The sequence below is a fragment of the Falco biarmicus genome, chromosome 7, assembly GCF_023638135.1.
Source record: "Falco biarmicus isolate bFalBia1 chromosome 7, bFalBia1.pri, whole genome shotgun sequence".
Classification (NCBI taxonomy): Eukaryota; Metazoa; Chordata; class Aves; order Falconiformes; family Falconidae; genus Falco; species Falco biarmicus.
In genome coordinates this window covers 29,347,795-29,371,877 of record NC_079294.1, presented here as the reverse complement: position 1 = coordinate 29,371,877, position 24,083 = coordinate 29,347,795, and the positions used below count along the sequence as shown (strand labels likewise).

At 37.5% G+C, this 24,083-nt stretch overlaps 1 protein-coding gene across 1 annotated transcript in view; it reads left to right on the top strand.

Moving 5' to 3' along the window:
- Positions 1–19,782, top strand: part of EML5 (EMAP like 5) — a 110,896-nt gene extending 91,114 nt beyond the window's left edge. The window contains exons 33-44 of the mRNA XM_056344959.1: positions 1,707–1,727; positions 4,451–4,624; positions 6,029–6,237; positions 7,261–7,418; positions 9,759–9,873; positions 10,313–10,501; positions 10,708–10,880; positions 12,103–12,265; positions 13,150–13,253; positions 14,950–15,103; positions 15,880–15,980; positions 16,281–19,782. Of these exons, the coding sequence (XP_056200934.1) occupies positions 1,707–1,727; positions 4,451–4,624; positions 6,029–6,237; positions 7,261–7,418; positions 9,759–9,873; positions 10,313–10,501; positions 10,708–10,880; positions 12,103–12,265; positions 13,150–13,253; positions 14,950–15,103; positions 15,880–15,980; positions 16,281–16,317 (1,598 nt within the window). The 3' untranslated portion in view covers positions 16,318–19,782. The remainder of the gene's footprint in view (positions 1–1,706; positions 1,728–4,450; positions 4,625–6,028; positions 6,238–7,260; positions 7,419–9,758; positions 9,874–10,312; positions 10,502–10,707; positions 10,881–12,102; positions 12,266–13,149; positions 13,254–14,949; positions 15,104–15,879; positions 15,981–16,280) is intronic.
- The last annotated feature ends 4,301 nt before the right edge of the window (positions 19,783–24,083 follow it).

Sequence of the window (24,083 nt, the reverse complement as noted above, 5' to 3'; positions counted from 1 at the left end):
ATGCCACTTTATGTAGGTTTTATCTCATCAGGCAGTTTTATAATACCTACTTGGTGTTTTGATAATATATAGTTGTAATATTGTAGGCAGAACCAAAACCCTAATGGTGTTTCCCAACAGATAAATTTAGATTTAGGGGGAAAATATACATGTTTCATAGTAATATTAAGTGCATCTATGAACTAACCATGTTAAAAAAAAAAGCAACCAAAAAAACCAACCAACAAAAAACCACTGTGGATCTGCATCGCTTAACTAATACTGCTGTTTCCAAATTTTGCCAAATAGTGTAGTTTTTGTAGTCCTACAAGCCAACTGCAGTTTTCATACCTTCAGTTGTTCCTCAGCAGATTACAACCCACATTGTTTTCCTTAGTGCATATAACACAAAAAAAGCTTAGTTTTAGCCAGAGTAGCTTTTTTTTTTTTTCTTCCCTGTAGGTTTGGTTTAGATGTTTCATCTAAATACAGTCAGTTTGTCAGAGTTTACTACCTGCTTCCCTCTGTCTTTTGGATTTTTAGGTGTGTGTCTCATTAAAATTGACTCATTGATAGTAGCAACTCTTTAGCTAAAATAGCTTCATTTCTTGGTGAGTTTCTTGTCTCACATTAGTTTAAAGAAACCATTAATGGAAATTATTTAAATGGAAAAAATAATCACCAGATTTTTGCCTATCATTTGATTGCAAAGACCATTTGCGGGAATAACAGACCTTTTATTGCCTAGGAATTTGCTTTTTCAGCACATTTCATTATTTGGCCATTTGCCTTTCCATATGATAGAATATATGGGAAGAGTGTAAGCATAATGTGAAAATTTGTTCTTTGCATGGATTTTCTTCAGTGTTTGTCTTACCCAAGAAGAAACACAGGACCCTTAATCATTTCTGCATCAACTAGCAGGAGAACAATTTTAACTGTTTCGTAACATGGATTAAGGCATGTAAATCAGGAGCAGATGACACTTAAAAATTAGACTACAAACATACTTTTAAGGAGAGAATTAAATCTGAAAAATTAACTGGAAGCAAAATATCTTCAAAGAACACTTATTTTTACATTCTGAACAGATGTTAAGGAGTACATACTCCATAAAGAATATACTTAACTGATGCTACTTTTCCAGCTGATATGACTGGCACAAGCATAGTTTCACCAGCAGGATTTAGATCTTCAAAAGATTTACATAAACATAATTTCAAATATTTTTACACAGTAATGCTGTATGTAGAATCCCAGTAATACTTGCCAGTACCTGAATAGTCCTGACTTCTTAATGCTCCTATAGAAGAAAATTGGGTGTATTTGCCACTTGTCAAGATCAGACTCAAACATTACTTCTTAGCAGAATAGCATTCAACACTTTTTTCCCCACTTAATTTGTTAAAATATCAGTAATGTCTAAAATACGTTTTTTATTTAGTTTGGCAGAGAGAGACCTAACATACACCAAAACTAGATTTTTATGTTGTAACTCAAAACAGAAATCAAAATATATTAATTCTATGAATTTTTATTTCTGATGTGAGGGCCTTTTATCAGTTATTGTTCATCTTTAACACCAAAAGCAGTATTGATGCTGCTTCAATGCAAAGAGGTGACATCAAGGTGTGTGTTAAGAAATTACACTAAATGTGGCATATATTTTCTTTAGCACTTTATCTTATTTCTGGTCTAATTATTTTTCTGCTGCTTTTCCATTACAGGAGACTCAGCAGATATGTCAGGTAAGGGAAATAAAATTTTAACATCTTCAGGTGTAGTTAGACTATCTAGTAATAGTCTACAGCTTTATAGAGGAATAAGTGATGTGGATTCATTTTTAGTTTATTAAAACCCTGTATCAGTCATATTACTGTCAGCACTGAATATAAACCACAACAGCTCAGCAAACTGTAAATATAGAAACAATTAAAATGTTAGACACACTTAAAACGTACTTTTGTTGTAACATAACCCCTTCTTGCTGCCCAGTGATTAGTGAGTTTCTAATACATACTGCTACTGTAGCATTCCTGTGTATGCTTGCAGGTTGCATAGACATGTTGGGGCTGACAATTAACATTTGTTTTAGATACTCAATTGAGTATAATTTCAATATGCATTTCTAAAGTAAATTCCATTGAGGAGGCCTAGGTGACTGAGTGAAAAAAACCAATCACTTTTCACATTTATGTATGATTGTCATGCAGTTATTACCACTGATCCAAAATGCTTGTTATGATGTCAGTTTAATTTTTTCTGTATCATTTTGGGTCTTTGACAGTTTGATAGTCTTGACTGAGCTATTTTTTATTAACTTGTTTTTTCAACAGTAATCTTAAAAACTCATCACCATCATGTGTGAGTGACTTCATTGTTATGCAGCCATAATTGTCTTGTGACACATCTTCAGAGATGCATAAATGTGTGTTCACGTGTGACTAGAAAGTATAATAATCTTCATGTGGATCTAAAGCTTGTTCTGAGAAGAACAAATATACGATGGCATTTTTAATGTGTGTTGACATTTTTTAAATATGCCAATTTATGCTTGCTCTAAGGATAGGAGGAAGACTATAGGTACCTTTTCTCACCTACTGCAGCTGTAGTTTAAGCCTGTGTATATTACTGCGCTCTGTTGTCACTGCCTGAAACCAGCACTCTTTTCTTTAATCATTAATCTGGAATCCGAGCTGCCGCGTGCCTTCATTAGAAAGTTGCGTAGTTTTGCTTAAAATTTATCGATGGCTATTTGGCAGCTTTCTTACTGGCAACTTTCACTTTTCTAGTTCCAGTTTTCTGTTGTCTACAGTGAGGCAGGGGTTGTTGAAGCAGTAATGTTTGTGATAGGCTGGAACGGCAAATCAAGTTTCATAATGACTTGGTATAGGTTTGCTTCATTGTACTGAAGATATTTTTTGTCCTGCCAGCCCATAGTAGCTTTATCTAACTTCTCCCAGGAGATGACACCTTAGAAAATCTCTCTTGTGAGAGCAGACATTGAGCAGCTGGAGTACTCCACAGTGTCACAGGACGCAATGTCAGGACAGAGACTTTCAGAAGAACGCCATCAAGTAGGAGGACTCAAGAGTCCACGTTCTCTGTCCTGCAAGTCTTGCTCTGAAAGATTTTGTCAGTTCTTATGAATGAAATCTAGGTGAAATTTTGTCTGCCACCCAAAAGAAAAATTTTGACCAAGGCTATAGGGCAAGTGCACAGGTCAAGGGGCAATACAGAGCTTTACCAAGAGGAGTGCTGAAGAGGAAAAACCAGTTCAGAGCCATAATAAAGCTCTCCCTTCCCTCAACTTTGCATAAGGACGGCATGCCAGTTGTTGCCAGCCCCTACCCTTTCTGTTTTAATGGCATGTCTATACTGTGCTGTAGTACCTCTCAAAAGGTGATGGTAACAACATGTTGGTGCCATGAGAGGAAATTCCAATGGGAAAGAAGAAATTAGGAAGATTGTTCTAAAGACTGTTTTGGAAAAGCTGTGGAATTGTGCTGAAAAACTTAGTTTCATGTGACTAAAATTTTACCTAGGTCCCTGTGCCTACTGTTACCCATCATATGTGTGCCTTTGAGGGACTAGATTTAGCTGATTAGAAACACAAAGCATGGAGCTGAAATAGCATTTAGTCTTTGTGCATCTGGGTCTAGGACAGTAACCAGTAACCTCCAGACTCTGCAGTTCGATCACTAGAGATCAGAAGTAAAAATGTTTGTGAGACTCATGCTGTCCTGGATATGCCCTAGATTCTGTTCAGAGATTGCAAACTGTGTACATAGATTGCAAGATCTTTGGAGAAGGCATTGCATTTGGAAAAAATCTAATCATCATCATAATAGAAACAGTCCACATACATTAGTAGCATGGAAAGACAGTTCTTACTGCAAAGAGCTTGCAGTCTAAACAATGCACACTAAATTAAATCCCCTAGTTTTTCTACATCAGTAAGCAAGCTGATTATTCAACTGACGCTCTCCTAAGAGAGGATGCATTTCAGACAGATGGCCATTTTGTAGAAAAGGAGATTTTGGCTTTGCACTGTAAAGTAATTTCTCTGTAGCTATCCAAAAGCCCCATGTCGAAATTGCATTCTTGATGATCTGTTTAATATTTATGAAGGTTTCTGAGTTAGCATGCTGAACTAAGTTCTACTAGGAGAAAACCAGGAGAGGACAGCTTGCTTTCAGAGCTTCTGCTGTGCTTCAGAAGTCCAGTTAGGCAAAGTTTTCATCTCCAGTAGCGTATATGAGGCCAGCTTCTTAGTCCTTCCTAATGGTCCTGTTTGCTGTAAATTGGTTTCCAAAGGGAAGTCAATATCTCCTTTCTTTTCTTTCTTTTTTTTTTCCACCTGACCAGAACAATTTTATTGATCTTACTAAAAAATATTAACTGCTTCAATAAGCAAATCATTAGATCTTTTCAAACTGTATACTAATTACATATTTTTATATTTGTGTAGCTACAGCTCCTTCTATTCATGTGTGGGATGCAATGAACAAACAGACACTGTCGGTACTCCGGTGCTACCATTCCAAGGGTGTTTGCTCAGTCAGTTTCAGTGCCACTGGCAAACTGCTGCTCTCTGTAGGGCTGGATCCTGAACATACTATTACCATTTGGAAGTGGCAGGAAGGTAGGAAAGTGATTGTTTTTCATAAAATGTGTTTATATTGTTAGAGGTATGTTGGCTTCAGTCAAGAGCAATTGTAACGTGAAAATACCAGCAGATTGGAAATTATTACAATAAATGCTATACACTATGCACTGTACAAGAAGAGGTAAAATAAATGTACTTACCCATTCCAGTAACTGTTAAATCTATCTTCTTTGGAGCTTCCCAGCTAGAATAATTAAAGAAAATTGTAGTCTTCATTCTTCCCTCACACACACCACCACCACCCCACCCCCAAAAGTAATTTCTTTGCTGTTTGGTAAAACTGTAAAATCTTTTTTGTTCTCAGAAGAAATTTTCTGTTATTCTGTGTTCTTCTCTAAAGTCTGATTACATGACTAGGTTGTTGCACTCCTAAAATTATCCCCCCAAAATGGCAGAAATATGATGCCGGTACAGCTCCCTTATGCAGCTATATAATTGGTGTCTGAAGATACACATGTTTTCAGATTGTCTTTGGTCTGAGTCAGGATTTAGGCTAAAATGATTTAGTCAGCTCCTTTCTTCATCTCCTTTCCATCTGGCAAAGCCACGCCCAGGTTATGAAGCTGATTCTCTAGTCTCAGGGGGTTTATTTCCTCTCTCGGGAGATTTCCATTGATCAACTAGTATCTCTCAGAAGTTTAAAGATCAGCTATCAAATTAATGAAAAGTGACCCTTCGCAGCTCGTCTGCTAGATCATGTGGAGCTGGACACAATGTCAAATAAACATAATAAATTTGTATTTATACAGTCTTGGGTAGTATGAAGGATGTGCCTATGCAGCAATGCACTGCCATTTCAGTCAGAACGTGCCTGTGCTCTTTTTTTAAGAATTGATACAGATTCAACAAGGATCCAGACTGAGGAATCTTCATGTGGGTCAAAATGTCTGATTTTAACACCTCTGAAGAGACTGGAAAACCATTACCTTTGAATTTGAGGCCATATGTAACAGTTTCTGCATTTTCTGCACAAAGGACAAAATTTTCTAACTTTGGACAAAATTTGCAGAGAAGTTATTCGTTAGTCACTTGTAATTTGTCCAGAGTTTGGAATTTTCAGAGGAGTCATAGGAATTTAAGAGGAGATAGAAACTTACTTGGATCTGAGCTCCTAATTCTTTTATACTCCAAAGGAAATTGAAAATTTTAAGTAGATGGCACCTTCATTAGGTGCCACACTTTGCTACTGGGTCTTATTAAATTACTTTTTCTTTTTTAATCTGCATCTTAATTTAGTTTTAGTTTAGGAGCAGTTTGTGCTTTTCTTCCCGACCTGTGTGGTCTTGGGTGACTCATCATTCTCCATAATTTTTATAGTTTTTTAAACATAAATGTGTGGTTTTCTCAGCAAATTAAAAACATCTATTTTCTTTCTGCCAGGTGCCAAAATTGCCAGCCGAGCTGGTCATAACCAGCGTATATTTGTAGCAGAATTCAGACCAGATTCAGATACTCAGTTTGTTTCTGTGGGAGTAAAACATGTGAGGTTCTGGACACTAGCTGGAAGAGCTCTTCTCAGTAAAAAAGGGCTGCTGAGCTCCATAGAAGATGCCCGAATGCAAACAATGCTGTCTGTAGCTTTTGGAGCGGTACGTACCTTAAACTATTTTAAAATGCACACAAGCAAGCATTTTTTCACTCTTCTGCCTTTATTCCATTCAATGAGACTTTTCTAACCTGCTAATGAGTATGTCAGTTGTTTTATTAACCTCGGTTTAGCGTTTCTAATACTTGCCTGCTAGTTAGAACAAATACCAGCTTTCTTTAGAACAGAAAAGATTATGGATTTGTATGTTTTCGAAAGAAACGAACATAGGTGCTTTGGACTGATGATATGCTGCTTGCTGCTTAATCCGGGTGAAACAAAGCTCACTTTACTGCAGGAACCAAACAGCAGAAATGAGGCTAATTTTATGCCTGCCGGGGGGTCATTGTGTTATAATCTGTATGCATTGCTACATGTGTACTGGTACTCTGAAATACTGCACAGTACCAAATTTGAGGAGTGTTCATATAAGTTGCTAAAACAGTTTTGCTCAATAACCAATTCCAGTTGGTTTTAAATGTATCCTAATAATTTGCCCTTAAATTCAGAGGTAATTACATTTTTATGACCTTTCAATAACAGGAAGCAGAAGTAAAGAACAGGCAGCTTTTAGTTAAGTCAAACTGTTTTCTTTGTAAAGTAGTGGTTATTGTAGTCCAGTGAGTATCTACACCTAACAACAAAAGTGACTGCAAGCATAATGTACATAGCAAGGGGGTGCAGATTGCCTGTTTGTGTGAAATACCAAAACCGTTCTTGGGTTTCTACTTTTTTACCACAGTTTGCATGCCTGATAGGCTGAAAACATAGATAACGCTATAACTGAAGTCATTGCATTTCTTCTTGCAGTGCAGAGCCTATTAGCTACAAGAAAGCATGTTTCAGACTTCAAGAAGGAATATAGTAGCTCATTGTTTTGACCCTACAGGTGGTTATTACCAGTTCCATAGTTTGCTTTTCTACAGGAGCAAATAAAAGCAATCTAGCCTAAATGCAAATGGTGATGAATGTTTTTCTTCCTGCCTTACTCAGAATCGGATGATGAGTGTATTTTTCCCCTTTTCAGAATAACTTGACATTTACAGGTACTATCAGTGGAGATGTTTGTGTTTGGAAGGATCATGTGTTGATACGAATTGTGGCCAAAGCTCACAATGGACCTGTTTTCACAATGTATACCACATTAAGAGATGGTTTGATCGTTACAGGAGGCAAAGAAAGGCCGTGAGTTGTCTTTTTCCTTTTTTCTGCATGCACATGTATTCTTTAAAAATGGTTTGGATTCATTCCATCTAGCACTAGGCAGCTGAGACATCAAAGGTAGAAGAGTAGTCACTTTCGGATTCCTGAGTAGGTGGTAGGAAAAAAAAGTAGCCACCACCTCCAAAATGCAGGTAAGCCCATATGAGCTTCAAGTACCTTTTTCCATTGATTATAAGAGAAAGCCTGGGGTCACTGGGATCCTGACCTGGCGTCTTGCTTAAGTACCTGAAGTCAAGGGGGATGAATGAGAATCTAAATGATGTACAAATAGTTCGTCATAATTATAACTTCTAGATAATAGTCATCTTTCTAAAGCACACATGCAAGTTTCTTCAGGCATTTTATGATGACTTCACATTATTTTGCTTAAAAATAATTTATTTTACACTTGCCTATTATGTGAATGATTATTAGTTATATTGCATTATCAATTATACTGCATTACATCAGTCAGGTAATGTTTCTCCAAGTACAGATACACAGTTATGAAACAGATGATACAGTTCTCCCTCCTTAAGCTGAAAAGGCCTGAACTGTTATAATCAAAGGTAGCCTTGAAATCACTTTATCATGTTACTAAATGGTTCAATGGTATGTATCACAACAGTATTATTTTTGAGAGAACGCAAAAACATTTAGTTTGAAATACAGCTTTAAGCATTAAAAGTTTCCTAGTCCCTGGTGGGTTGCTACTTTTTCTGAAGTTGAACTGAGGTTGTTAATCCAAGTAACTTGCCCAACTGTGATTAAATAAATGAATTATAAATATTATAACAGCATAATGCATAGGTTCTTTTAAGGGAAGGATCATTTAGTTATGATAGCAAACTGTCTTCTCTCAAATCTAAGGTACAGCAACATCCTTTGGTTTTGGGATTGTAAGCAAAATATCTCTTCAAGCATTTGAATCTTTTCTTAGTACCATGCTGATGATTAAAGGGGAAAAAAAATGCTTCAGCTGTAATACAGTCCATCTCATGTCATGATAGTGTTACATTTTGCAGGACACAGTTTGTTTGCTATGTTTTCCTTAAATAGTCCTCAAAGATCCTGGTTGATACTCAGAACAAGCTGAAAACTTACTTATTCCTATGGCTGAAATATTTTCTTCTAGTATTTATAAAACATCACCATGGTTTTATTTGGAGAATGTTCTCGCTGCCACTTAGCTTCAGAGCTAATTAGTATTTGACCTGAAAGAAATAGTAACGAATAACAGTAAGAAGCAATAATTCATCCCCTGTGGGAAAATGGCATATTGAAAGTATACAAAGCAAATTCTACATTTAGGAAAACTTCATGTTTTCTTGGCATTCTTAATTGCAGTTCACAAGCCTCTTTTAATAAAATCCTTTTGCTGAGCATGGTGACCAATCCTATGTCAAAACAGTGCTATTGGGAAGCAAAGAATATTGCATTGTAAGGACTAGTGATTTGTAATTCGTTACAGTTATTTTAGTAATAATAGTACAAAAGCAGTAATTGTGATTAAACTTTCTGGAGTTCTTTGTCAGCATTTGTTCAGTAATCAAAGTTGTAACACTGGCAGCTCGATATTGTGGAACATAAGGTTTTCTTTTCTGTTGTGGGAGATTCTTTTCTCTTTGAGGACAGAGAAAACATGTCCCAGCTCAACTGGAAATGCCAGATTTTAAAACTGTTTCCTTAAATATTGCCTCCTTTTTAGAAACCTTTTTTTTATTTTGATGTGTTCTTTACTGAAATACCAGTTCTCTTGAAAGTGGGTGGGAAATGCTTAGTGCTTTCATGATTAGTATTTATTAGTTGGGTATCATGTGCAATTAGCATTGTGTGATTTTTCTCCTATATCTTTGTAATTTATTTCACAGTGATGAAGATAGTGAAATTTTCACAAAAGTGAAAATCTGTTGTCGTTTATTTCACAGTAGCAAAATACATATTTCCTGTTTCTCTCAACTATATTTTGATAGTGTCTGCCTGTCTTGATAATAAGATGGCAGTTTGTTCACAGACTCAGCTGTTCCTTTGACTAGACAAATTCCCTAAGAGTACTAATTCAGACTAAGCTTAGCAGTGACCATCTTTCACCTTGTTCTGTAAAGCAGAATGAGGACTTTGAGTATTTCTTGCTTAGCTAGGAGGCTCAGCGTATTAACATCACCTGTTTGGTAAAAACAAATGTAATCTTTAATAATTTAACACATATAAAATTTCTCATTTACAATACATTACATAAAATAATATAGTTCTTTCATACATTAATTGTCCTTTTTTTGTGCGAGCCATTATACTTACGGGTTGTTCCTGATTTCTTCATAGTTCAAAGGAAGGAGGAGCAGTTAAGCTATGGGATCAAGAGCTGAAACGATGTCGTGCCTTTAGACTAGAGACAGGACAAATGACGGACTGTGTTCGCTCTGTTTGTAGAGGCAAGGTAAAGAAAGCCTCATGTCTTTAAAATAAAGTTTTTATAATTTGTGGATTGATCTATAACATTAAATATATGATATTGCTTTCTCTTATAATTAGTATTTGAAATTAAAGGTTGAGCTAGAAGGTGTCTGCAAGTGATTTTACAGCAGAAAAAAATTCAGCTTTGGGAGATCTTAGTCTTACTTAGGATAATATTCTTTATATATTTTGATTAAAGACTAAGGATTCCTTTTTTCTTTTTACACTTCAAATATCTGACTTACAAGCAATAACTTTGTACTTTAATAAATCATAAAGGAGTTTAAAAATAAATTACCTTTGATTACTTGATTTCGGCAAACATCTTGGCAGAACGATAGGTTTTGGTTGTATCTTTATTACTGTTCATCACAAGTAGTTAATGTATTATATCAGAGATAATTCTTTCACTGTTGTTCAAGGGGAAAATTCTTGTTGGGACAAGAAACGCTGAAATAATTGAAGTTGGAGAGAAGAATGCTGCATGTAACATTCTAATTAATGGTCATATGGATGGACCAATTTGGGGTCTAGCAACACATCCTTCCAGAGATTTTTTCCTTTCTGCTGCAGAAGATGGCACAGTAAGACTCTGGGATATTGCTGAAAAGGTAGGTGTTGGAGAATAGTTGTGGTTCAGGAAAACAGAAAAATAAATAAAAATCGTAGACTTGTGGTGGTACTGAGGACTTGAAACTTGTTTTTTAATGTATTCTGAGGATAATTCATCTGATAGTGGCAAACTGTTAGCATAAGGTACTTGTGAAATATGAACAAATAGAAACATTTACTCTTCTGGGTTTTCATTTCTTCACAGAAGATGCTGAACAAAGTCAGCTTAGGACATGCAGCTCGTACTGTTTGTTATAGCCCAGAAGGCGATATGGTAGCTATTGGCATGAGAAACGGAGAGTTTATTATCTTGCTTGTGACTTCTCTAAAAATTTGGGGGAAAAAAAGGGACAGAAGATCAGCGATTCAAGATATCAGGTTAGAAAATATAATGCCTTTGTCTATTAGCATTCTATAAATCGTATTATTTTGATTTTTGAAAATACAATTTTATGTTCTGAGGAGCATTGCAATGGTGTTTCAGAGAGCTGGAATCAATGAGTGAGTTGCAGAGTTTGTGTGATTACTCTGATACTAGGAATAAAAAGGAAGGGGGAGGTACATGAAGATAAGAGATAGCAATCAGTCAAAAAAGAGGTAGTACCATCGGGGGAGTGTCAGATGGTATCGCCAAGGATTAGTTAAAGTGAAGGGTGAATGGGGAAGTCAATAGACAATAGGAAGAGACCATCCTAATCAGGGAGTAGATGAGAAGGTGTGAAAAGGAGCAGGGTGAAGGCTGGATTGTGAGGGACAATGGAAATGCCTGTCAGTTTGTTCTCCATTGTGTTTTGTTAGAAGGGAGTTAGCAGACATAAAATTTTGCTTCTAGTTCCTGAGTGGAGGACAAGACGGTTCCTTTTGTGAGAGAAATTGGTCGGGAGCAGCTGAGGGAAGCTTCTGGTGAGCCAGGTGGGAGAGTGGGAGAAATGTGAGCAAACACAGATCTTGATGCAGGAAGGCAGGAGAGCCCTGCTAGGAGTTATGGGGTTGCTGGAATCAGAAAGCCGTCCCAAGGTATGTCTTGGAGATAACAGAAATAAAGAAACTTCCCTAGTAACATAAAAGGGACTGTGAGGAATTTGTTCAGCTCAGGAAGCTACTGAGTTTCAAGACTAGGAAGGAAAGCTGGAGGAAAGAAATCACTCTGCAAAGATACATTGGGCAGATGAAAGATTTGATTTTACATCTTTTTATTCGGTACGTTTAATCTAGAAGGTCTGGCTTTTCTGCATTTACAGCATTTCATTTTTCTAGTTTGTGGCCTTGTAAGTGTTAGAGTCAGTTATAAGGGGCTTGTCACAAAGTCCTTAGACCATTGAGATGGTAATGAGATCAGATAATGAACAGTTATTCCAGAGATGTTCCCAGTTCACTTACATGTGACAGCTGTACCAAAATTCTCGTCACATTCTACTGTATGTACCTTCTCTGAAAATTTTGTTTCAAAAGCTGTTTGTTTAGCAGATGAAATAGTCTACCTCTCTCTCTTTAGTTCTGGATAGCAGATATTTGAATTGCAAATTTACTCATGCTTCTCAAATATTAGAATCTGTTGTAAGTGCCAACTTTTGTTCATAAAAGCCTTTTATCTGTTCAGGTTTAGCCCGGATTCTCGTTACTTAGCAGTTGGTTCCAGTGAGAATGCAGTGGACTTTTATGATCTGACTTTGGGTCCCACGCTAAATCGAGTCAGCTATTGCAAAGATATCCCAAGTTTTGTGATCCAGATGGACTTCTCTGCAGACAGCTCTTATCTCCAGGTATCGGTCATTAATTGTTCAAAATACTGAGTGGAGAACGTGCTCCTGACAGATATTCTGCAAGTATTCTTCTTGGACAACTGTTACAATTCGTTGGAGTAGTAGGTTGCTCTCACTAGACTGTTACTTTGTTGTTGTTATAAGTGGATGGCAATAATAGTTACCCTGAATATTAAATACAAGAAATAAGCGTAGAAACAAGAAACAGATTTCAAAATCACTGTAATGTCTCTCCGTGCCTTTGTACTTCTGTGATGCTGATCTTAAAAGAGAAAGGAGTACAGTCTGTTGTTCTGTACACCCCAGACACTTGTGAATTCTTCGTATCTCTGACCGGAATGGTAGCATTACAAACAGTTTCAGTGCTAGCCTTTGTGGAGCAGCTCCAAAATAGTGGTGTTACAACTGCCATCCACAGGGCTCAAGACATTTCCTAAAATCAAAATAAAGTAGGCATACTTTTGCTTTCTATGTTTTGTTCAGATGTGGGAGGAGAAATAAGCTTCAAATCAACAAAAACTATCAAATCAGCATCTGCAGGCCGTGTCAGTTTTAAAGACAGGAGTTTATTTTTCCTTATTTATTTATACGCACACATATACACACTAATACAATATATATATATAAAAATAATATGTGCAAAACATGAGATGTTTCAGTTATTTTTTTATTAATTATTTTAAGATCTCTTACGCTTTCGGTTGCTTTATGTTTGTATAGATTTGTGAGAATTTTCAACTCATTGAGCAAGTTTTATTCATGGCTAACTTGCTTACAGAGTAAAAATAACTATCAAGAAAATGCTTTTCAGATTCCTTTATAATGATATTTTCATTTTTTCAAACGAGTTCATGTATTCTGATTTTTCTGCGGTCATCTCAAAGGTCTCAACCGGGTCTTACAAAAGGCAAGTCTATGAAGTGCCTTCAGGAAAACAGCTTGTGGACCAGGCTGTGATTGACAGAATAACATGGGCTACTTGGACAAGGTAAATGATTCACACGTTTACACCTGTCAAAACACTTGTAACTTCCAGGAGAAGCACCTAGTGTTTAAGAACATATTTCATCCCTTCATTCAGTCAGATATTTTCTTTTAACGCACCCACCTGCTCTGGCCACAGATCAGGTAAGTACAGTACAGCCAAAGGCAGTACATAGCAGATTCCCTTGGTAGAACATGACTTGTTTGACTGGTGAGGATGTCTGGTAAAAACTGATCTCTCCAATGTGTGTCTTCCAGTTTCCTCTGTATCTCTAGCTTCCTGTGGTGTATCTTTAGCAGCAGCCTCAGTAGTTTTTCATTGCACTGTGCAAATTACTTGGATACTGCACTATTTGCTTTAAAACAGCAATTCAGGGATAAGAGTACAGGGGAAATTAAAAAATCAAAACATGAAAAGACAATACAAGATTGTGATAATTCAAGTTTTATTTACACTGTTATACTAACGGTATCTATATATTAAAGTTGCTATTAATATTTGCATATTAAAAGGTGTACAGAAGTACTTTAAAATACCTTAAAGTTATTTATTTAATTCAAAATAGACTTAGAAATTACATGAAGAATGATACCATATTTTACTTTTATTTCACATTTAAATAATTTATTTTATATTCCATGCAAATCTGATTTCTTGTGCGTTACTTTAGGCTCCTTTGCCTGCTTTCAATTATCGTCCTGATCAGTACACTCAGACAAAAATGCAGAATAAATGCTTGAAAGTTTTCCACATATGAACGGCTTAAAAAATAATAATCCTGAGTATTTGCTGCAAGACATGACTAAAACTACAAGCTTTTCAAAGCGCTCTGAAAAACTCATTTTGCTAGCTTTCTGTTTTCTGTTTGGTTAATCCATTTTTGTCATCTCTTTGATACGAAAACAAGAAACCTGTGTTTTCTGACGCAGTTGAGTATGCCTGAAGTAAATCATTGCTTTCCGAATGTAGTGTACTGTGCTCTGATTTGAGGGGAAATAATCATAGAAAAATTCCCAAATCATTCACCTGTTAACAAATGATAAAATGCTTGTTTCTGTGTATTCTCGGAAGTATGCATATACATTGCAGGCAGAGCTGAATAAACAGCAACTTTTCACAAGGCTTTGCAAAGGAAGTCTTCTATAAATTTGTGTTTTGGAATCTTAAGATTATTATGGTTTCTGTTAGGGACAATTTCTCTCAGTTTCATTATAATGAAGAATATTCACTGGACTCAAACTTTTCATCTCATTGATACGAAAATATTACGGAATCAATAAAACATAGTTATAATGAGAATATACAAGTTTTTGTTTTCCAAAAGCTGAAACTTACTCATCTAATGGTTATGGTGTGACATTCTATTTTTAATTGTCCTTTTTTTTTTTTTTTTTTTTTTTTTTTTTTTCCGGCAAGTGCTTTACTGGACAGGATTAGTACTACTGATTTCACCTCTGCTTCTTCGTGTTGTCATGGGCCATGTTAATTGGGGAATTATATCACTGAATCAGTTTCAGAAGCAATTATGGAATGATACAAAAATTAATTACATAGTAAAACCTATATGAGATGTGTATGTGTAAGAGTAAAATGTAAGAATTACATTTTTACAAAACCAGTTACAATATGAAGCTGCTATTTCCTGACTCTATTGTGTTTGCTGTAGTTTTCAAAAGAATCTCTTGCTCTTCTGTTTCAGTGTGCTAGGGGATGAAGTAATTGGAATCTGGTCCAGGCATGCTGAAAAAGCTGATGTAAACTGTGCCTGTGTCTCTCACTCGGGAATCAATCTTGTAACAGGAGATGATTTTGGCATGGTCAAACTGTTTGACTTTCCATGTCCTGAAAAATTTGTAAGAACCTGTTTTTGCATCGTTACAAGTACTGTTGGTATTATGGTCTTGTATTTTTTCTCTAGAAGACGTATGATGGAAATACTTCCTTCTTTAAATTTGTAGCTTTTTAGTGCATCTACGGAACTTTAGCTCTGTAGTCTCATAAGCATGCTTCACCTCGGAGTTTCCCTACCATTTTGAGCAGTAGCTCTTGCTATAAGCTCTTGTAGGTGTTAGTATCATCTGCCAGTCTGTATTAGCATAGTGCCTTCATACCGAAAATCCCAGAGTCCTTAGTTTTATTTATCCACATCTCCAGTCTCCACTTGACAGATGAGGAGGACAGCTGGTAATTTTAGTCCCATCTGTGTATTTCCATGGATGAAGAGTTTACAGATTTTTGGCTAACAGTAGCACTGTTAATTTTCAGGATTTAAGACTGCACATTGTAAACTGCTTACTTATAATGAAAATAATTTTTTCAGTGGTAGGAATTTTACACAAAATTTAGAGGTTAATCATGTGACAAGATACAGCTCATTTTATTGTGTTAGCTTGAGCATTGTTCCCAGTTTGCAGGTGCTGTCTCATTTCGTGGCAATTTAACCTGCATTGCAGCTCAATAGCAGTTCCCCTTCAAGGGATCTTTCATGTTTGAAAACCTATGTAGCATTCTGAGTGGTGTAAATACATGATGCAATAACAAGGTAGATAAAAAACATGCATGCCTTGTTTGATTTAGGAGGACACAGGCTATCTATACTCTCTCATATTATTATTGTGGTTTTTTTCAGGCAAAACACAAACGATTTTTAGGTCACTCTGCCCACTTAACTAATATTCGATTTACAAGTGGAGATAGATACGTGGTCAGTGCTGGAGGGGATGACTGCAGGTATGTATCCTTTCCATTATTGTCAAAAAGTACACAGCAGTGGACATGGGCAGTCCATAACAGTATAAAGCTCAAGTTCAGAGATTTCATCTTTTTATCTGTGTGCTTGTTTTTCTGTTTGTATATAAAGAAATGGGTATTTGCAACAAAATAAACAGCCTGGATGTTAGTACGAATTGTTAAGATTTAATAAATTAAAATGTTTGTCTGTATTCAGACCATCCTACTTTTAACTGAAATTTTTCTTTTAACAATATTGTAATCTTATATCGCATTTTTACTATCTTTTTGAAAACACAGCTTATTTGTTTGGAAATGTGTGCATATGCCTCATTGAGAGAGACATGGAGACTTGCAAAGAGGACACTGCATGAAGTACCAGGCATGAAATACCCAGGATTGCAATGTGACATCCTGCTGTGCCCTGCATGCTTAAGAAATGGTGCTGATCCAAGACACAGAGCAATCTGTCTCTGAAAGACAAGCATCTAGATTTGGTCAGAAGGATGGACTACAACAAATACACAGAGGCAGTTAGATTTGCTTCGTTATCGGATAATCCGGGTTTGTATTTCATTCACTGCCAGATGTTGAAAATTAAATATGTGGAGAAAAGGAAAAAGTGAATTGTTAATCAATGTACAGTTTCACAGTAAGATCCTGGGGTTTTGATCAAGAGATGTTATTTCTGACCTAGTGCTGTACATTGATCTATTTTCAGCATGAATGTTTCTCCTTTACATTTTGGGGTCTGAATATCATGGGGAGAAAAAAAAAAAAAAAAAAAAAAAGAGTATTCCGTATTTTATTACTGAAAGAAACCATATATTAACTCTTAAATATATAGTATTTTAATAAATTTAATTATTATAGTAGAAATTATATTTCTATGACTGGTCAAAAGGAAACATCATTTGGTGAACCAGAAAATGAGAGCTGATTCCTTAGAACTGAAATATTTCTGTATTTAGAGGCCTGGGTCACAGTCATGTCTGGTGAAAGCCGTTGGATATGCATGATCTTCATGGCTAATTTAGTGTTTTTGTTGCACTTAAACATTAAATTAGTTCTGTGAGCAAAAATAGATTTGCTCACTTTGCGAGTGCCTTGCCCCACAACCTAAAAGTCTAACTCCAATTTTTGCCTTGTGAATAGAAGTATTCTTAGTGGAAGAGAGATAATTGCTGTGTTACTTGACTGGGCTGTTAGCCTCTATGCTGGAAATGTGGACTAGGGTGAGGGTTTTATAGTCTTGGTAATCGATAAAGCTTGGGATGTCACCAGTTGCAAAAATAGAATTTCATAGCAATATGAATTGATTTTATTTTCTCAGCATCGTAGGGGGGATTCAGAGAAAATATAAACTTTCCAGACATTATATTTTGTACATTTGAACTTTTTAACAGAGTTAAGACTAGCCAGGAGAGGTCTCTACTTGGATTTCTCTCATGATTGTAAAAAATGTCCAATCATATGCTTCTTTAAATGGACCTGCTGTCACCTCTGGCGTAAGTGCATTTATTCTATCTTGCAACATAACTAAGACTCAAAGTTGAAAAAACATTTCAGTGATAACGAAAACCTGAACAAAGCTGTATTTTGGGTACAAGTGAGGAAGATTTCATCAGCTGTTTGTCTAAGTCATGTCGTAGAGATGCATTACAGACTGAACCTGTTTTTTAATCGGTGCAGTTAATTTTCGTGCAGCATAGAAGGGAAGCCGAAGTCACAAATTATCGGCACTACTCTCATAAGGACATTCTGCTGTGAACATAAAGCTCTTTTTCTCTGTGTAAGCCAGCATCACTTTAACAGTGGCATTTGTTTAGGTCAGTCAGTAGGCTTTGATATGACTCACCTCTCATGTTCTCTTGTATCACTTAAGGAGGGATGGGAGGGCCTGTGTATAGAAGGGGGAGAAAAGTTCATGGAAGCCAGACTTCCATGCTCTCCTAGGTCCAAAAATCCTTGTTATGTGCTATACAAAGCTAGTTATCCAACAGTCTTAGATAATATATTTTATACATCAAGCTATAACAAATATTTATTTTAAATAAGTTGAAGAACTAAACGATTGTCAGGTTTCTCAGCGTGGTGGTTCTTAGCAAAGCCTTGCCAGTCATGCAGCTGCTATTCCACAGGAGCAAAAACTCTGTGCATTCGGTCACGAGTGTACAGGCAGATCTTGCTGGTAATGTTTTTGACTTTAGGGGAGCAGCATATGAGAACTGAGATTAGACCTGATCCGTCTCATAACTTTGTTGCCTGCCTGTTTCATATGAAAATTAGTATCTGGCATTTAAATCTTATCTATGCCAGAGAAATTAGCTGCAGTATGCTACGCTATAGCTGTGATTCTATCCCTATTAAACACATCTGTGCAGGACTTCTTGACTTGGAAGGAAGATTTGTCCTGCCTCTATTTTTAAGTTGCCTTTCATCTGTTCAAGTCGGATGGCTGTTAAGAGCTCCCTCATAGCGTGTTGTACTCAGACTGCCAGATCAAAGTCCATATTTTTCTGCCTCTGAGTTTTCCCCTCAAAATCCTAGGCTCAGTGTCTCGCAGCCTCCTGATCTTCTGTAGGACTTCCCCCAATGAAGGAGGTATGTGGGCTATGAAGAGGTTTGTTCCTCGGATCCCCATCACTGGTCATGTCCTCTTCTCCTCCCTCTCCCTACCCCCTTAATTAATGGTGTGCCTCTCCACTGATAACTTGTCCGTGGTGCTTTTGCCCTGAGGAATCTCAAACGCCACACCAGCGGTGAAGTACCAGAGGAGCTGCTGGGCAGGTTGCAGCGGGGCTGCCCTCGGCGGGGCAAGGCTGATAGCTGCAGTGCGCAAGTCTGAGCCTCCGGATCTCCCTGCTTCTTCGCTCTCTTCCAAACCTCACCGCTGCCATTAAGGGCTGGGATGGGAGCTGGAAGCTGAGGAGCTCTTTAAAAACAAAACTACCAGCCTTGTTCCTTCTCCTGCAGCCAGTACTGGTAGCTAGTATTTTCCCTGGCAAACTGCTCAGTGGTTTGCCCGGTAAAATGGGGTCAGCCAGCTGGGAAAGGTCATGAACATTGAAGACAGGAGTGAGTAGTCTCAGTTGCAGGTTTTATCATGAGTACAATTTTTGTAGGACAAGCTGCAATTCTCTGCTGAAAAGAACAGCTGGCTGTAGGCATGGTTAAAGATGACAACTTCATGGGGTTTTTGGTCTTTTTGCCTGTGATGGTGCTTGTTACTGTGCCTCATTCGCTGTTTACATTAAATACTACTGTAGTAACTTGCTAATTGTTGCCACCCGTGCTTGAGGCACGGGAACAGACTGCCTGTTTAGGTAGGCAGTGGGAGCTCGTGGCTGGTTGCTCAGCAGAAAAGCCAGAAGATGACACAACCCCATAGGATAGGTCAGGGAAGAAGTTGGAATGTGGAGGAACTAGTGACAGCCTTTTGTTTGGAAGCATCAGAGAGAAGAAATGCGGGCAGGAGGGCTCTGTCTGAAGCTGGAGGAAGCACCAGAGAAGCGGAGGCAAAAGCTCTTTGTATAATTTAATCACTCATAGTGGATGATTTTGATTTTGCTCTTCAGCTTAATTGTCTAACTCTTCTTCTGGCTGGCAGCAAATGTGCATCTTTGGGATCTTTAGAGTCAGCAATACGTTCTATAATATAAGAAATAAACTGGAGAACTGATTTGATAAAAGCAAAATGACATTTCACTTAAATAAATGTCCCTTGAAAGCTATTTAAATGTGCTTAGAAAAAAAAAGGAGAGAAGGAAAGTCCAGCTCCTAGGAGCAAACAAAAATTAAACACATTTAGATCTGAAAATTGCTGTAGTGCAGGAACTGAGGAACACAGTTAAGGTTAGGTCAGTGAGAACAAATTAGCCAAATGTATTGAATCTTTTAGACCTGAAATCATCTTTTTATTCTGAAGGAGGCAGTCATTGTATATGACTTTCTGACTTTAATAGAGAAGGCAAGAGATGGTGTAAAACCAAAGATAAAGCATTTCAGAAACTTAAGGCTTCTTTATCACTTGTTGACAACTGAAGGAAAGTTACACGTTTGGAGCAACTTCTGACTTTGCTCAATATCAGAGTTTCGATATTAGCAAGATTTATTTCAGAATAATTCTGAACTTCCTACAAATCGGGTTAATACTGACCTGGAATTGTACCATCAGAAAGCAGACAGATTGTGGACAAGTGATCTCCTGGATCTGGAAACTAGATCAAAATAAAGGACTTTAATATCAGGAGCAGACTTTGATAGCATTCCGGAGGGGCTTAGTTTAAAACTGTGATCCACTTCTCTCAGCTGCTGCCTGAACCCACTATTTGACATGCGAGTTTCCCAAGGCAAGCAGTGCCCTGCTTTCAGCAAGCCCTGAGTGTCCGCCTGTGCAGCACCTCACCTGCTTTCTTGATTGCACCCAGCAGTGCTCAGGTCTTCACTTGCACATTGATTTCACTCTAGACTTACTCATTGGAGTCCCTTATTGGACTTGCTGCACATGGCGTAGTAGTGTGACAAACGAAGGATCTTGGTTTCAAGTACAGTTCTTACATGGGCAAAGGTACGTTGCCCTGTGTCACTATCAGTGTCACAGATGTGACAAGCCTTAATCTTTAAAGATTTTTTTTTTAAAAAATTCTGTTAGCATAAGCTATGGGCAAATGTTATCTTGTCGGTGTTTTGGACAAAGTCAATTGTCCTGTAGACTCTACAGAAAGGGAAGTAAGGTTGCAAGTCACAAAATAAATTGCCACATCGGTGATTTTATGTCACTAGTTGTATTGCATTTTATATTCTTTTGTTCTCATGGTTTTCTTACGCTTCCTCACAGTCTGCTGTTTTCCTAAAGTGTATAGCACCATTCAGTTTTCACTCATGTGGACAGATACGTGAGCTTGCCAAAGCCTGCTCTGCATTCTTTACACAGCCACTGTGGTGTGGTTAGACCAAGCCTGTTTCTTCAGTTGTCTCCAGCTTCTGCTCTTCAATTAACTTTGACTTCAGACTCAAACTCTGCATAGCTCATTTCAGAAAATAATATGCATAAAAGCCACAATAGGTTTTCTTGCCAAAATCAAAAAATTAGCAGGTGGGTTTGGGGGGGGCGGTTCTCCAGTCTACTTGATGCTAGAACAGGTAACCACTCGCCATACCCTTCTCAGGTTACCAACCGCATACCAGTCAGAACTGCGATCTGGTTTTTTGTTAACTGTTAATCCAGCAAACCAACTAATTCACTTTTTCTTGCAGGGGGGAGACAGGGCAGGGGGTGGAGAAAAAAAGGACATGAAACTTGTGTTCCCTTTTCCCCACTAGTGTGAAAGAAAACGACAGGGGAAAAAAATGTGTTAAGGTCTGACCACAGTGACAGTAGGCAATTCTCATAATTTCCCCTTCTTTTTGAAATTATGGAACATAGGATGGAGGAAACAGTAACAGGAAACCAGTAAATTTAAGCCCAAAGAAAAGGAGAAGGAAAATAAAGGGAAACAGGAAGGAATGCTCATAAATGGGCAAAGGCAGAACCAAAGAACCAGCACAGGTGCGGGTGGGTGGTGAGTTCATACCTATTTCTGGCAAATACCATTTCAAATGGGAAGTATTCAGTGGCTGGTTGTGGAGTTTAGGAACCGGAGAGCAGTAGGGTGCTCAAGGAAAGGCTGCAGGCAACTTTGTTCGGTCTGGTTTTGGGAAGACGCAGCTGCTCCCTTTCATTGCTCTTTCCACTTCCACACCTATGAGACAACTATTTAGTGCTGAAGTACAGCAGCTAACACAGATAAACTGCTGTGGGAGTGTGTGCATGTCGGTAACAAAGAAAATACTGTAAATACAAAAATGCTGTGTAGTACTGAGAGCTCAGGTAAGAGTGTAAGGATGTATTTTAAAATGCTACTCATCTTCCACACAGAAACCAAACACGGATTGTTTTAATAGGCCTCTTCTGATTTATCCGTATTTTAGTTTCCTGTGCAGCTGAGCTTAAATGCGTTCTTTAAACAAAAAATATTAAACCAAAGAAATGTTACAATTCAGAAAACTTCATAGCCAAGCTGTATCAATTATGGCCTCTTTCGTTTCTTTGCTGTTGAGCATTATTCACCAGTTCTGTTCCCAGACATGCACAACATTTAAGATGACAGACATTAAAGCTACAGCCTCTATTTATTCCATTTAATTCAAGGTGTGATGGAGACAGGTATCTGGAGAGGGCAATTCAAATCATACCGGAGCTGAATTTTCCTTTGGTGGGTCCTTGCCTTAGGCCTCCAAATACGTAGGCCTATGAATTCATACGAGTAGAAATAAATTAGTAAAGTTCTTGATTTTATCCTGTAATAAACCGTTACAAAAGAAGGAAATAGCTGACTTAATGTAAAGTAAACTTTATGTGAAAAAAATCCAAACTCATTACAGGTGCTGCTTAAGACAACTGAACTGGACTTTTACCTGTAGCAACTCTTTGTAAGAAAAGTAAAATTTGTGCACAGATAGCTGGATTGATGCTTCTCCACCTGCTAGAGGATGGTTGAGTCTGAGACATGAGATGCAGTATGTTTTTATCGCTTGGTTGGTTTGGATTTCTCTTCCAAAAGCCAAAATGTGAGTTTCCTGAGTTTCTGTTGCTTGTTGTGGGATAACGTCAAGACCCTACAAAGTTATTTTGGCCTTACTGCCCTTAGTAGTACGTATCTTGCTCGGTTCGAGCACAGATGTCATGTGAAAGCTTATTTAAACAAAAACCAGAAAACAAAAAACAGCCACCAACAAATCTCAGACTCTTTTTGTTTCTTAAAAGATATCCCCAAAATTATTGTCATGTTCGTTCTAGGTGTGCCTGATTCACACCGTTGTATGTTCTTAGAAGGCAGCTAGTTGTACCCACCTGCATAAGTGGGCCCAACATGACAGGTGTTTTAAACGAGAGGATTAAGGTCATTAGTGCTTTACCAGTATTTCTAAGATGAATTCCTCTTTCGCAGGGGACAACTGCTGCTATCCCATCCTTGCATGTAACTGCAGCTTTCATAAAGCTAGTGCTGCCTTCGGCTGGTCTCAGTGAGGCTCAGGCAGGAGACAAGTGCTTAAGGAAAAAATGTGGATTACTGAAACAAGTATGGCATTGGTGGGTTCTGAAAGAGGGAGGTCGTAGGGGTGGTTTAGTTTCAGTCTTCTGCAGGATTGTAAGCCTTTTGGGGAAATCAAAGTTATTCATGTAATATCCTCCAAATACTCACTCATTAGCTTTTGCCATTACTCTTCTTGCCTTCCCCCACCGCCTTCCCACAGGAGCCCTTAACCCAGCTCCCCCCCTCCCAACCCCCAAATAAGTATTTTTTCAAGTGTAGTGGCTGTGAGAGGTCAGCCAGCTTCACCCACAGCTTTACTGTTACTGTAGTGATGTACAATATGAAGCCAATACAAAGCATTATTATGTTAACTTATTTAGTTGCAAATTCTTGACATTGGGGAGGAGGGAGGATCTCTCCGTGCCCAGCAGGTAACAAACAGGATATTCATTCTTCCCAAGCAGCAAAGCAGTTAAATACATTTTTCCAGCATGTTACTTAACATCTGAGTATGTGATGTTCAGCTATGGAGCTGTAGATGGTACTGCCATAACGCTATGATTTTTCCAAATACCAATACCACCCAGGACATGCACTGTACTGTATTCTTTAGGAATTTAACACATAAATATACTTTCTAAAGAAACTCCAAGCATGAACACAGGCACAAATTGCATGAAAGAAAAAAAAAAAAAAAAAAAAAAGCTTTTATGTACTTTTGTGAAATGTTGGTGCTGTTGGGTAGTACTTTTCCACCTTTCTGGTCTATTTTTCCTTTAATTGCTACTAACTTATCATTGTGTTGTGGGTTTAGGTGCAAAATAGCTTTTTTTAAACAAAAAGTAGTATCTGGTAATTATAAGCTTTGTTTATGCTTTTTAGTTCAGTTATGGGTATACAGCATATTGTATTAAGTAATGGAAAAGCTGCATTACTGATTTGTGAAGAAAGTTAATGCATTTTTAATGTAAAATTTCATATAAGAACACACTCAAGACAACAATGATCACTTAAAATAATGTAA